Source organism: Heterodontus francisci, chromosome 17 (assembly GCF_036365525.1).
Source record: "Heterodontus francisci isolate sHetFra1 chromosome 17, sHetFra1.hap1, whole genome shotgun sequence".
NCBI classification, from domain to species: Eukaryota; Metazoa; Chordata; class Chondrichthyes; order Heterodontiformes; family Heterodontidae; genus Heterodontus; species Heterodontus francisci.
The window spans coordinates 29,400,688-29,416,251 of record NC_090387.1 but is presented as its reverse complement, the minus strand read 5'-3'; the positions used below and the strand labels follow the sequence as shown (position 1 = coordinate 29,416,251).

Here is a 15,564-nt window from a genome sequence, read left to right as displayed (position 1 = left end):
GGACTGTTCTCTTCATTTTTTATCATGTTGCTTTTTTAATATTGACACTGAAAATGTCTACAATGCATAATCTTCAGATTTATTGAGGGAGCAGCAACGCAGAGAGAAATAAGCTCCCAGAAGGTTTATATTATTTTCATAAAAACTGAAACATGCTAACCATGTCATATGTGGTTCAGGGATGTCATTTGAGGCCTTTGAGAGCTCATAGGCAGGCAAGTGGATTAAGTGTACTGCATACTTTCATTAAAGGGAGTTGCTGAAGACTCTAGTAATGCTGGGAGCTCAGCAGCAGAAGCAGGAAATAGTAACCATGACAACAACCACATTACAGGCTCTGAAAAACTGACTGCCAAATCATCAGCTAAGGTACTTTCTCCTCTATCTGACAAATACAATGCTACACCAAGCTGTAATGGTGAAATGTACTTTCTGAATTAAGCGGTCACTTACTGTGCTTCAGAACAGTAGGGTTTCCCTTTTATGAGCACAGAATCCTTTTATGCATTTATTTAGCATTTTCCTTTTAGTTCAAAGTACATGTTACACATATGCAACACCTTTTAAACTCTGTAATGCCATACTAATTACTAATCCAATTGCCTGCAGAAGCATGGACAAGATTTCTCATTATGTTGTCACTTTGTGTTAGTTCTTAAACTTCTCTACACAAGTAGTCTTAGAATGTCACAATATGATTATATACCTGAGCCTTTTGTTTACAAAAGCCACTCATTCTGTCCAAGATTCTTGCACTCGTCAGTCACTAATTGACATTTCCATTGTTGCAATAACACTTCACTGATTATTCCACAGTGGCTGCATGTAGCCCGATTAGAAATATAATGGATCACAGCAAAACAGTGGCTTTTTTCCCCCAATCGCTACAGTACTATATACCCTTCAAAAAAACAGCTAGTTGTGCAACTGCATTTTTAAAAAAGTTACTTAATGTTAACATATTTAGAGTCCTAAGAGCCAAATATCCAAGTTTCCACACATGCAGATCATCTTTTAGCTGGAGCATCATAAATGTGTGATTGCACAAAAGCTCCATCTTACACTGAGGTAACAAAATCAGTGACAATGAATATAAAGTAATTAACAGCAAATTTATGCTTCCTCAAATACAGACAAAATCAGATTATATTATTCTTTTGTTATCCTTCTATATTCAGTTTGACATTTCCCCTTAAAGTATTATGAAGTAAACTAGCTCAGCATTGGGTTAATGAAAGATGTGGGACTGCCAACATTTCTGGCCTACATTAGAAGCTCCATAGAGTTATTCATATTGAAGCTCTGACGTCCTCTCTTTATAGCTAATACTCAGATCTCTTCATTGTTAAGATGAAATTGACAGATACATTTGGACAGTCATAGTAATCTGAAATTGTCTCTTTTTGTTGCGATTTATAACTGACTGCAGTACTTTGCTTATCAAATTAACGTAGAGGTAAAATTAGCTGCCCAAGCCAATGAAGTGCAGACATAATATAGCACTGGTCAGGGGCACCTTTCATCTCCCTTTCTGCCCTGAATCTTCCTAATTCTATAGTTGAAATACAGTTTAATGGGAAATTGCATGTCTGAAACATTAGATATTTAATAATATGGGTGTTGCATTACTGCAAACTCTAGTTATTACAGATAATGGGAACATCTTCTCATTTTTACTGTGCAACACCAAAGACCAAAATGTATCTTGTAGTTTAGGTTTCTGCTGTTGCTATTAAAGCTTTATGTTTCAAAGATTTATTATTTCAATTTACTACACTAAATAGACATATTAATACAGCCTGATTATTGTTGCAGAAATACAACTCTCCAGAGAGGGGTAGGGAGGAAAAGAGAGTTTGAAGTCACATATAATTGGGGCCACGTATAATGGTCTGGACACTTACCGCCACGATGAGTTTTTCAACACAGTCAGGTGCCACACTGTGCAAGTGCGTCAGGTGTAACTGTAGGTGGATCTTGTTGTTCAGCATGTCCTGACAGAGAGGACAGCGCAACATGGGCTGCACGGAATGTTGGGATAACACATGCATCCTGATGCGATTTACATCAGTATTGCTATACTTGCAGTATGGACATTGATATATCTGCGGGAAAATGGAAGAAACTCTTTTAACTTTCTACAACACTATTACAAATACTTGCAAATAGCTTTGATGATGAAAGATACTTAATATCACAGTTTTTCCTCAAAATGTTTTATCTACTGCCCCGTCTTGTAATTTTAAATTTATGTACCTTCCCTTTTCTAACACCCTCACACCCCTGCCCCCGCCTCAGATTCATTCAACATATGAGTGTAGAGAGAGAGGGCAGATAAGCTGTTCCTTGGCTGCTATAAATTATGCTCATTTACAAGCTTCCAGGAGGAAAGAGAGAATTCCAGTAACAATCCTTCCAAAGATCCTTTTCTATGGGGAAACATTCAGTTTCTTTTGCATCTTACCACTCTATGGCACAATGTATTGGCACACCAATTGCTGCATCACCCACAATATGTGATTCTTTTTTAACTGCATCTTAATGTGTGCTGTAGTGCTTTCCCTTTATCTTACTGCAATTTATTCCCTTCGCTCCTGAAGGCACTTACTCATACTGGACCACAGTTCCAAGATAAGAGTATCCAACCTGTTAATTTCTCTCCCTTCCTAATTCTCTCATCTTACTTCTTTTCCTTCCCAGTTGATTTACTCTCGCTAACTGGGCAGTGGTTAAGCCTAAATTTCAGCCTAGCATTGACTGAGCTGTTCTGGCAAGCAGGAGACCAGAGCTCTGGCTTCTGAATACTGGGTTGATATCCAGCAGGTTGTTCGCATCCAATGGAGGTTAACTCTAGACTTGACTATTCCAACGCACTCCTGGCCAGCCTCCCACGTTCTACCCTCTGTAAACTTGAGGTCATCCAAAACAGTGGTTCCAGTGTCCTAACTTGCATCAAGTCCTGTTCACCCACCACCCCTATGCTGGCTGACCTACAATGGCACCTGGTTAAGAACACCTCGACTTTAAAATTCTCATATTTCTTTTCAAATCCCTCCATTGCCTCTCCCCTCCCTACTTCCATGATCTCCTCCAGTCCCACAACCCTGCGAGCTATCTGTGGTCCTCTAATTCTGGCCTTTTGAGCATCCCTCATTTTAACTGCGCCTTTAGTACAGAATTCCCTCCCTAAACTCTCTCTTCTCTTTTAAAATTCTCCTTAAAACTACCCCTTGGACCAAGTTTTTCGTTGTCTACCTAATATCTCTTTATGCGGTTTGGTGTCAAATTTTGTTTTATAATGCTCCCGTGAAGTGCCTTGGAACATTTTATCACTTTAAAGGTGCGATATAAATTTTTCTTGTTGTGGTGACCCTTCATTGCACCTGGCCTTTCCTCCTGGGCAAAAGGGAAGGTCTGTGATAGGGTGGAGGGCAGATTAAATGACAAAAGGTTTCATGGTACAAAGCCAAGGGTCATTTCAATTCTCCACCTTGCTCCCACCCAGATCTTTCTGTTCTTGGCCTGATACAACGTTCTAATAAAGCTCAATGCAAGCTCGAAGAACAGCACCTCATCTTTCAACTGGGCACTTTACAACCTTCTGCACTCAAGAGCGAGTTCAATAATTTAAAATCATAATCTCTGCCCCCAATTTTTCCTTTTTTGTTTGCTGGTTCATCTCCCCCCACCATTCCGCACCCCCCCTCCCTCCCGCCCCGCCCCCATTTCTTCCTTAATCCCTTTACTTTGTGCTCAGACGGCTGCTATCCTGCCATCTACACCTCATCCAGACGTTAACTCTGTTGTTCTCTCCACAGATGCCGACTGACCTGCTGAGTATTTCCAGCATTTTCTGTTTTTGTTTCAGATTTCAAGCATCCACAGTATTTTGCTTTTATGTGAGCAAAATGAATGGTCTACATCTGAAATACCAACCTATCTCCCTTTCCTCTCAGGTGCCAATGGAGCCACTACACACTTCCAACATCCTTCCTTCTCACTTCTAAGTTCCAGGATGCTCTTTTGAACTGAAAGAATGAACTCATCCTCTGGCTCACTTAAAAGCACCAGAAAGATGTAATGGATAACAGTGGATGTGACTTCAGATTCCTAAGGAAATACATCTTTTGTTCAGAAGATCAATAACTGAAGAGTGAACTGAAACTAGATAAGGTGTCTGGCCTTCTGAAAGGGGATGGTGAGGTAAATACAGACATAGCATAACTGGCAATTGCTACAGTTAAAATTGGAAGCATCATACACTGAACCTCCTCCTGAACTAAAGAATGTCTAAAATGCTACATAAAAAGACCAGGTATAATAGTTAGATGTGGTATAAAACATATACATGAACATTCTCTGGAGAAATAAATTAAAATAACTCAGACTAGATAGCTCACCCATTCTATGAAAGCAAAATGAACACTAGTGATTTGCCCCTCGATCCTAATGTGTGTCCTCGATATATACCTGCTCTGTACTTGTTTCTTCCAATGTCCGTGGCCTTTTTGAAGAAAGGGGGGACTCCATGCTTCCTGGTAGTGATGGTCGCTTTGTAGTTGCTGAGTCCTGTTGTTCTTTGTCTCCTATAGATGCTATAATCAAAGAGAGATTGTGAGTTGAGGCCTGAGCCAATCATTTTAATCATTATATGAGATCATATAAATCTCAACAATGTAATGAGAACATATCAAGCCAAAGTCTGTCAGCTTTGATAAATAGAGACACCATTTGAAGTCATAAGAGTTGGGTATGCTCGAAAAAAACTAAACATCTCATCATTAGGTGTGCCGAAATACTACGTAATTTTGATTGTCAGACTCATTTCTTTCAAACTAGGGTCAATTCCCTTAAAAGTAGATGTATTTTAACCCATTGAAATGGCATGCAATTGATACCAAACAATGGGGCATGTGCTGTGCCCAAACTGCATAATTACATGACGAATTGAATTTAAATTTGATTTATTTATAGAAGTCGAAATGCGACATGGCCAAAAACAGCAAAGTGCATATGTGCACATATACATATGTATTCCAGGAGGTTAGCTTCATATTACTTGAAGCTAATCATGAGACCTGTAAATTTCACATATTCATGACTTAATTCTTATTACAAATATATTTTTGAAGTATTCCCTTCCCATCCACAGAACACTGGGATTATTCAAATATGAGAGTTGATGACCAGGCCTAAACCTAACCCAGCTAATGATGATTCAGACAGCAGTAATATAATAGTTTACAATTGTAAAATTGTAATTAGTACGACTTTTGGAGTATAACTTCAAGGCGGAAAAATTAGTTTTCTCCCATTCCGGGCTTCAGGGATTCTGATGTGTGATTATCCTGCACCCGGTCCTACTATAGCATGCAGCATGTAAACTTCGTGCTGCTGAGCATCTACATGGTTTCAGTGTGCAGCCCGGTGCAAAACGTGCTGCTGACTAGATGCACGCTCAACAGGGGGCCCAGCAGCATACGTGTCTAGCTTGACGAACAGCTAGCCTGGACCTCTTATAGGCAGCCTGCTCTTCTTAAATGGGCGCTGCACTTGTGCAACAGGAGCTGCTGTAACTGTCTCTGAAAGTCTTGGTGGAAAGGAAAAGCACAGCAAATGGAGCAACAGGCAAGACAGAGTGTTCCCAGGCTTTCTGATGTAGTGCTGGAGGCATTAGAGATGGAGGTGGAAAGAAGGAAAGACTCCATTACTTCTGCAGGGCGTCAGGAGGTACTGAATTCACACCAAGAAGGGAATGGGAACAGGAAGCCAGGGAGGTCAATTCTCAGAGTATGGCCCCGAGGATCTGGCTGTAGTGCCAGAAAAGGTTCAAGGACCTCACACGGGTGGTCAAGGTCAGTGAATGCATCTCCTAAGCACTGCACCACCACCTCACACCTTCATCACCCACTCATCAGCAATCAGGATCATGTCCAACATTCAGATATGCCACCTCATCCTCACACCTGCAGCAATGCTGCCACCTCTTGCTGCTTCCATATACCTCCAGCTATTCAGCTATTGCAGGCACATCACCCAAACAAATTGCAAAACACTCACTGACATTCTTCCCTCCCTCTTGCAGGACACAGCGTGGCTCAAAACCGCAGGGAGCAGCAGAGAACCGGTGTGGGGAGGTGGGGGTGGGAGGGGGGGCGCTGCAGGCAGGTCTGTGTCACCTGAGCCCTATGGAGCACACAGTGCTCCGCATTATGGGGCCAGCTGTTATTGTTTGTTATTCCTTCATGGGACGTGAGCACTACCGGCAAAGCCAGCATTCGTTGCCCATCCCTAATTACCCTTGAGAAGTTTAATCTGGCCGAGAACCTTCTGAATGACAGTATCTTCCTGCCTGATGCCCCTTCTCAAATCCCAGCTCACCATCATTCTGTTATCTGACATGAAGTGAAAGCTGCAGATGGTGTGGCCATGGACCTCTTGCTTTCCATCCCACCCCACTTCACTCACCCAACCCTCCCCTTCTGCATTTCTGCTTTCAGGTACCAAAGAACTACTGCCTGGCCAGACACTGTACCAGACCTTTAATGAAGAAGCACCATCATTTGATCTGACAATCACAGCTACCAGCTCAGATACTCCCACTGCACAAACTTTACAGGGTAGTATAGGGTCAGGATCAGCATGTGGTGAGTCACCAGACATGAGGGGGCTGCAACGAGGCCAGGGGAAAGAATAGCTTGTGTGTCAGGTCACAGGAGGGTGATGTTGCAGATGAGTCCAGCTGGTGGGGACTCACGTGAGGACTTCGAGGGGCAGCCTACAGGAGAATGCTGATGAGCATGCACACTGAGATGCTTGTTGTATTGGTAAGCCCGATAGAGCCTCTTATAATTGTCAAGGAGCGTGGAAGAGTCCGGTTCCCGCTAGGCACAGGACTTTGCACCAAGCTTGGAGCCTATCCTTTCCAGCATGGATGTGGTGGCCAAATCCATCACAGCATCTGCGGACTCACCCATGATCAAGTGTCTAGTGGCCAATGTCTCAGCTTCGATTACAGCACAGGCGGAGCCCATCCAATGTCTCAGTACTGCAGTGGAAGCTCAGATTGAGTTCATGAGAGCCACGCTTGTTGCTTTCCATGCTCAGACTGCTGCCATCATGGCTATGGATGACAATGCTCAAAAGGTGCTTTCCAGGCTCTCACAGCACTCCAGCAATCTGTCCTCCAACATATTACTGAGACTGCGGAGGTGCCACCCCAGGGGAGTGGCAGTGGCTCCATGGAGCACCAACTTGCTGTCCTCTCTCAGGATGACAGCATTTGTGCTCCCACCACTGCTACTCCACCAAAGCCCCTGCTGTTGCTTCTCAGCCAGCCAGTGCAGACTGCTGCCACCCATTCAAAGGTGGTGCATTCCCAAGCTGGGCTCTCAAGGCCCAGAGCTATTTGAGATCATCAGCAGTCTCCCTCAGTCACAGTCAGCAGACTTCCACCAGCCATGCTGCAGCCATTTGGGGTAGCACTGCGACTGAGCACTAGGATAGGTAAAGGCACCTGTAAGACAGGCACTAAGGTAATGCACTAGGGTGAAAACGTATGTATTATTGGAAGTGTTCCAGGATGAAGTTAAGAATTTTTTTTTGTTAGGGGTTTTTATTTCAGGATGTTGACCAAGAGGAAGCTGTGATGGTCTATAGCAGATAGAATGAAAGGTGGGGAATTGTGGAGCAAATGTGATGTGAGGGGTACCGGAGTCTGAGTATCTATTCACAGACAGCCCGTCTGAAGCTAAGGGCTCCTGGATGCCTCCACCCTTCCTCCTGCTCTCGAGGTGGCCTCTGAAGGCCTGGTGGCAAGGGCTGCAGCTTCAAACTAGTAAGGTTATGGAGGATGCAGCTGATCACTATGAACTTAGAGGCATACTCCAGTGAGTACTGGCTATCCCCGAGCAGTTCAGGCAATGGAACCGCTACTTTGGCACGCCGATGGTTTACTCCATGGTGTTCCTGGTTGCTGCATGACCCTCATTATTGGCATGCTATCCTCTTGTGGTTGGGTGGTGGAGGAGGGGAGTCATTAGCCAGGTGCAGAGCAGATATCCCATGTCACCCACTGCCAGCCTCTGGTATGCATGGTGGGCCAAAGATGGTGGGTACAGTTGGCTGGTCCAGAATGAATGCGTCATGGCTGCTTCCAGGATAGCAGGCATTTATCAAGAGGATTTTCTGGGCATGGTTGCACAGCAGCTGGACATTAATAGAACAGTAGCCCTTGTAGTTATGGAACATCTCCCTATAAACATGTGGGTGTTGCAGAGGCACACGCATGCAGTCGATTGCACCTTGCATGATTGGGAATCCTGCCAGCCTGGCAAAGCTATGTGCCCTCTCCTCCTGCTTCTCTTTGCTGAGTGAGAAGATGAAGTCCCCTCTTCTTCTATACAGGATCTCTGTCACAGATGGACAGCGAACTATGAAATGTTGCTAATGTCACTTGTTCCTGCCTAGAAGGATCCACTGGTGTAGAAATTTAGGGCAGTAGCGCTATCCTTGCCCTGCTGTGAGGCTGCAGGTTGGGTTATAGGAGGTGGCATAGTTCAGCAACCACCTCCTCAGTGAAACACAGGCACCTCACACACTGAGGTGGAGGTAGAAGTGCTCCCTAGAACCCTTGATGATTTCCTCCAATTAAATATTGGGAAGAATCAAACCATTGTTTTTGGTCCCTGTTCCAAACTCAATTCCCTAGCTACCAACTCCATCCCCAACAGTCTGAGATTAAGTCTTTTCACAATCTTGGTGTTACATTTGACCCAGTGATAAGACTGCCTGTTTCTACCTCCGTAACATTGACTGACTTCGCCCCTGTCTTAGTTCAGCTGCTGCTAAAATCCTCATTCATGCCTTTATTACCTCTAGACGTGATTATTTCAACACATTCCTGGCTGGCTTCCCACATTCTGTAAACTTGAGGCCATCCAAAACGCTGCTGTCCGTGTCTTAACTCGCACCAAGTCCCGTTCCCCTATCACCCCTGTGCTTGCTGACCTACACTGGCTCCTGGTCAAGCAATGTTGATTTAAAAATTCTCATCCGTGTTTTCAAATCCCTTAATGGTGTTGCCCTTCCCTATCTCTGTAACCTCCCCACAGCCCTCCAGGATATCTGCCATCTCTAATTCTGGCCTATTGAGCATCCCTAATTTTAATCGTTGCATCATTGGTGGCCATGGCTTCAGCTGCCTAGGCCCTAAGCTCTGGAATACCCTCCTTACACCTCTCCCCTTCTTTACGACACTCCGTAAAATCTAACTCTTTGACCAAGCTTTTGGTCATCTGACCTAATATTTGCTTTTGTGGCTCAGTGTCATATAATATCATTATAATGCACCTGTGAAGTGCCTTGAGACGTTTTATTATGTGAAAAGCTCTATATAAATATAAATAGTTGTTGTTGTAGAATCTTCGATGGTGAGTCCTCCTCCTCCCTCCACGCACTGCTTCCCATCTCTGCTATGAAGCCGAATTTTGCATCCCGAACGTCTTCAGTATAACTGGTTTTCATTTACGCTGCAGACTACTTGCTTGTACATTATCTCAGCTCCTTTCCTCACTGACTAAACTGTACTATATATTGTTTATTCCCAACTCCAAGCAGTTTTTTTAAACAGGCATTTCTAAATATTTTGTTTATATATTGGTATTTAAATTAAGCCGAGCCCATGATAGATCAGATGGTTAGTGGTTCACAGAAAGAATAGGATGATGGGTTGAATAGCTATTTCTTGTTCCTGGCTTTATGTTCTTCCTATCACGGTCAGATTTGCTCAGATTCCTAAGATGGAAAATTTAATTGAAATATTAGTAAACACTGCAAATAATTTTGTTGTGAAAGTGCCTCATACTTTTTAATGCTTTTTGAGGACTCATGGTTGAAGATTGTGGAGATGGATTCTTTTGGGATTGAAGTGATTCCGTAGATGCTGGATTTTGTTTTTTTTTTAAAGAAAGGTCATTGGAAGGATTTGAACTTTCGGTTTTAAAAAAATTTGCTGGATGTCACATGTCTTCAGCTAAGTAAACAGCAGGTGCCTTCTGACTATGGGAGTTGTTCACAGAGAAGTGACATGTCAAGATTTATGGTGGTCAAGAGTGGGTTTCAATTTTGAAAACTGGTTTTTGAGTCAGTTGGAGGTCAGCCTGCTAAAAGAGACCAGTTCATCTTTTCTCTACGTCTTTGAGAAACCCTCGAGATTCACGTGTAAGAAATAGAGAAACTGAAGCAGCATTTCTCCTAAGAAGCTTCTGGAAGACTTCATCTCAACATCGACTGAACAAACTGCTTCTGAAAAGATCCCAGTGACCCATCTACGTGTACTTGGATGCCAGACTGTATGCCTTCTGGAATGTAACATATCTTATCCTTTTTCCTCAAAACTTAACAAGTACTTTGGACAAAGCAACTTTATTTTTCCTTTAACCAGTGCATGTGTGTATGTGTGTTGGGTATTTAGCCGGAAATATTTACTGTCATATTTCAAACTGTGTGTGGCTTTGCATCTTTATTGACTAATTAATACTTTTGCTGTTTATTAAGGTATGTCAGGTATGTACAGTTATGTCCTGTACACAAAAAGCAGGACAAGTCCAACCCGGCCAATTATTGCCCCATCAGCCTACTCTCAATCATCAGTAAAGTGATGGAAGGTGTCATCAACAGTGCCATCAAGCGGCACTTGCTCAGCAATAACCTGCTCAGTGACGCTCAGTTTGGGTTCCGCCAGGGCCACTCAGCTACTGACCTCTTTACGGCCTTGGTTCAAACATGGACAAAAGAGCTGAACTCAAGAGGTGAGGTGAAAGTGACATCCCTTGACATCAAGGCAGCATTTGACTGAGTATGGCATCAAGGAGCCCTAGCAAAACTGAGGTCAATGGGAATCAGGGGGAAAACCCTCCGTTGGTTGGAGTCATACCTAGCGCAAAGGAAGATGGTTGTGGTTGTTGGAGGTCAATCATCTGAGCTCCAGGTCATCACTGCAGGAGTTCCTCAGGGTAGTGTCCTCGGCCCAACCATCTTCAGCTGCTTCATCAATGACCTTCCTTCAATCATAAGGTCAGAAGTGGGGATGTTCGCTGATGATTGCACAATGTTCATCACCATTCGTGACTTCTCAGATACTGAAACAGTCTGTGTTGAAATGCAGCAAGACTTGGACAATATCCAGGCTTGGGCTGATAAGTGGCAAGTAACATTCACGCCACACAAGTACCAGGCAATGCCCATCTCCAACAAGAGAGAATCTAACCATCTCCCCTTGACATTCAATGGCATTACCATCGCTGAATCCCCCACTATCAACATCCTAGGGGCAGAAACTGAACTGAACCAGTCACATAAATGCTGTGGCTACAACAGCAGGTCAGAGGCTAGGAATCCTGCGCCAAGTAACTCACCTCCTGGCTCCCCAAAGCCTGTCCACCATCTACAAGGCACAAGTCAGGAGTGTGATGGAATAATCTCCACTTGCCTGGATGGGTGCAGCTCCAACAACACTCAAGAAGCTTGACACCATCCAGGACAAAGCAGCCTGCTTGATTGGCACCCCATCCACAAACATTCACTCCCTCCACCACTGACGCACAGTGGCAGCAGTGTGTACCATCTACAAGACGCACTGCAGCAATGCACCAAGGCTCCTTAGACAGCACCTTCCAAACCCGCGACCTCTACCAACTAGAAGGACAAGGGCAGCAAATGCATGGGAACCCCACCACCTGCAAGTTCCCCTCCAAGTCACACACCATCCTGACTAGGAACTATAAAGCCATTCCTTCACTGTCGCTGGATCAAAATCCTGGAACTCCCTTCCTAACAGCACTGTGGGTGCACCTACCCCACATGGACTGCAGCAGTTCAAGAAGGCAGCTCACCACCACCTTCTCAAGGGCAATTAGGGATGGGCAATAAATGCTGGCCTGGCCAGCGCAGCCCACATCCCATGAATGAATTTTAAAAAAAGGAAACCTGGTTGGTGGATTTTATTCTGAAATAAAAATAGAGTATATAATTGACCATATCGGTGACTGGGTACACATTTAAATATATGTTGTGACCTGCGGAGAAGTGGAACTTGAGAGAGACAGTGCACTCCTCCTGCCCTGGTCGTAACAGGACCCAAAAGGGATATCCCTAGAAGAAAACCTTTAAGCAGATAAAATGGACTCTTCTGATGGGTTTATGGGTAAATGCAACATTTGGTGTGAAACTAATCTGCATATATTAGGACAGTCCTAGGCTTAACCCCTGGTCTGGGCTAAGTTAGCTGATCCCAGAGGAAATGACAATGGAAGCACTACAATAATCAATGTCTGAATGCTGGAGAAATGAAGTAAACCAGGGATCCTACTCTTGACTGCTATCCAATGGAAAATGTCCTTATAATGGACATTGGGAGAGGACAAGACCAGACTTATGTCCCCAATGTTTGGCCAAGATCGGTTAACTCAGTGGTTATGAGGCCAAGGACATAAGAACATAAGAAATAGGATCAGGAGTAGGCTGTACGGCCCCTTGAGCATGCTCCACCATTCAATACGGTCATGGCTGATCCTCAGCCACAACTCCACTTTCCCGCCCACACTCCATACACCTTGATTCCCCGAAACACCAAAAATTTGTCTATTGCAGACTTAACTATATTCAACAATGGAGCATCCACAACCCTTTGGAGTAGAGAATTCCAAAGATTCACAACCCTTCGAGTGAAGAGATTTTACCTCATCTCAGTCCTAAATGATTGGCCCCTTATCCTGTGGCTGTGCCCCCGTGTTCTAGATTCCCCGACCAGTGGAAACAACCTGTCAGTGTCTACCCTGTCAAGCCATCTCAGAATCTTGTATAATAAAAGCAAAATACTGCAGATGCTGGAAATCTGAAATAAAAACAGTAAGTGCTGGGAATACTCAGCAGGTCTGTCAACATCTGTGGACACAGAAGTAGAGTTAACAGTTCAGGTCAATGACCTTTCATCAGAACTGGCAAAGGTTAGAAATGTAATAGATTTTAAGCAAATAAAGCAGGGGTGCAGGAAAAGAGAACAACAGGAAAGGTGTGTGATAGGACAGAGGGCCGGAGAGATTAACTGACAAGGAGGTCATGGGACAAAGGCAAAGAGAGTGTGCTAACAGTATGGTGAAAGACAAAGCAATAGTGCAAAGGGAGTGTTAATGACAGAATAATGAGCATCCCTAGCCAAAAGCACAAACATGAAAAAACCTATTACATTTCTAACCTTTGCCAATTCTGATGAAAGGTCACTGACCTGAAACGTCAACTCAGAATCTTGTATGTTTCAATGAGATCACCTCTCATTCTTCTAAACTATAGACACAAATTACTCAGTCTCTCAGCATAGCACAACCTTCTCATCCCAGGGGCCAATCGAGCGAACCTTTGCTGTATTGCCTCCAATGCAAGTAAATCCCTCCTTAGATATGGAGACCAAATGCGTACAAAGTACTCCAAGTGTAGTCTCAGCAAAGCCCTGTACAATTGCAGCAAGACTTTGTTATTCTTGTACTTCAATCCCCTTGCAATAAAGGCCAATGTGCCATTTGCCTTCCCAATTTCTTGCTGTACCTGCAATTCTCACTTTCTGTGTTCCTTGTCTCTCTGAACATCAACATTTACAAATCTCACAACTTATAAAAAAATATTCTGCTTTTTTATTCTTACTACCAAAGTGAATAACCTCACACTTTCCCACATTATGGTCCATCTACTACCTTGTTGCCCACTCACTTAGCCTCTCTTTGCAGCCTCTTTGTGTCCTCTTCACAGCTTACATTCCCACTTAGCTTTGTATTGTCAGCAAACCTAGATACATTACTCGCAGTCTCTTCATCCAAGTCATTAATATAGGTTGTAAATAGCTGAGGCCCCAGCACTGACCCATGTGGCACTCCACTAGTCACAGCCAACCAACGTGAAAATATCCCGTTTATCCCTACTCTCTGCTTCCTGCCCATTAACCAATCCTCTACGAATATATTACCCCAACTCCATGAGTCCTTATCTTGTACATGAACCTTTTGTGTGGCACCTTATCGAATGCCTTTTGGAAATCCAAGTATACTACAACTACTCTCCTATTCTACTTTTCCCTTTTTATCAACTTTTTGATGGCTTTTTGCTGGTTTCTAAAACATTTTCAATCCTCCCCAATACTATTTTTTGCCACATTATAATTCTTTTAATTTAATACTATCCTTAACTTACCTAGTAAGCCACAATGGCTCTTTCTTGCTGAGATTTTGTTTTTTTAATGGAATGTATTTTTTCTGAACATTTTGAATTGTTTCTTTAAATATTTCCCACTATTTATTTAGGTATTTGAACCTATTTCCTTTTGGTCTGTGTACTACACCAGGTAGGTCTTTCCCAATAGGTCACCAGGGGAGGTTGAGAAATTAATTTCTAACCTCTGATATTTTAATGCTTCATTCCTCTTAACTTCGTAGTAGAGATTAGATGACCAAATCCTGCACAATTCTTTGAATGTTATAGTTTTATGCATATATTAGATATAAAATGATTTAGATATTTCTCAATCTACTGCTCATGTTCATTGGCCTGAGCTCAACAATGTTTTTCTCCGAAAGAATATTTTATGTGCAGTTTTAACTGATAACACTTAAATAATTGAAAAGGAAAATTATATTTTTAGTTAAATATGTAAAATTACAGAATGTATCCCCTGTGACCAAATCTATAATTCTTTTGAATATCAGCTTGTTGCCACATAAGCCAACTAATAGATTTGCCCCCAAGTTTTACTGAGAGATAATTCCATGGAGATATGGTACTCAGAGAAGGCAATTTAAATTTTAATGCTACAAGGAGGTTTTGGAAAACCAGTTTGCTACTGATAAAATGGGACTATTTCCTAACTTCAGCACTAGTTCATTATATAATGAAAAAAAGGACTATGTCCTTGGGCTCAGCTAACTCTTTTTCCGAGTTCGGGCATAAGGGTTCTGTGGGTTTCTGAAAGGAGAATAAATAAGAAAGATCATTTTTACCGAGTGAAAGTGGTATTCTACTTGTAGGTAAATGACAGTATTAATTTATTCTTTCACATAAATCCTTCATTAATTTTTGATATATATCTTTTTGTGCACCTGAAGACTATTCTGATGATTAACTAGGCTGTAAAAGTACATATAAATCTAACATCAAAACAAGAAATCATTTCCGCTTACCACATCTAAATCATCTGAAGCCAAATAGTTGCCATTGCACAGTTACTTTACAATTTTGCAAACTAAAGTAAGTATAACTAAAATCACACTGAATTTATTTTAATCTACATTGCTGCACTAAAGTGTGCTCTGTTTTGTATTTGACACATCCTCACCAATATTCTACCTTCCTGTTTTGACATCCTGTTGAGGTACAGTTCCAACAGTACTTCACCCAATTGCCCATTACTCAAATGCTGGCTTTGACAACTAGGACCGAGAAGCTGCTTAACTAGGGCAGACAGCAAACCCATGTCGATTATACTTCCATGCAATGTTCATGCAGAGGTACTTCCAGCAG

The 15,564-nt window shown here is 42.8% G+C and overlaps 1 protein-coding gene across 4 annotated transcripts in view; it reads right to left on the bottom strand.

The window, feature by feature from the left end:
- Positions 1-15,564, bottom strand: part of zfhx3b (zinc finger homeobox 3b) — a 483,313-nt gene that overhangs the window by 24,954 nt on the left and 442,795 nt on the right. For all 4 annotated transcript variants that reach the window (XM_068049197.1, XM_068049196.1, XM_068049199.1 and 1 more), the window contains 2 exons: positions 4,471-4,595; positions 1,905-2,105 (listed from right to left, as the gene is read on the bottom strand). In XM_068049197.1, coding sequence (XP_067905298.1) covers positions 1,905-2,105; positions 4,471-4,595 — 326 coding nt within the window. The remainder of the gene's footprint in view (positions 1-1,904; positions 2,106-4,470; positions 4,596-15,564) is intronic.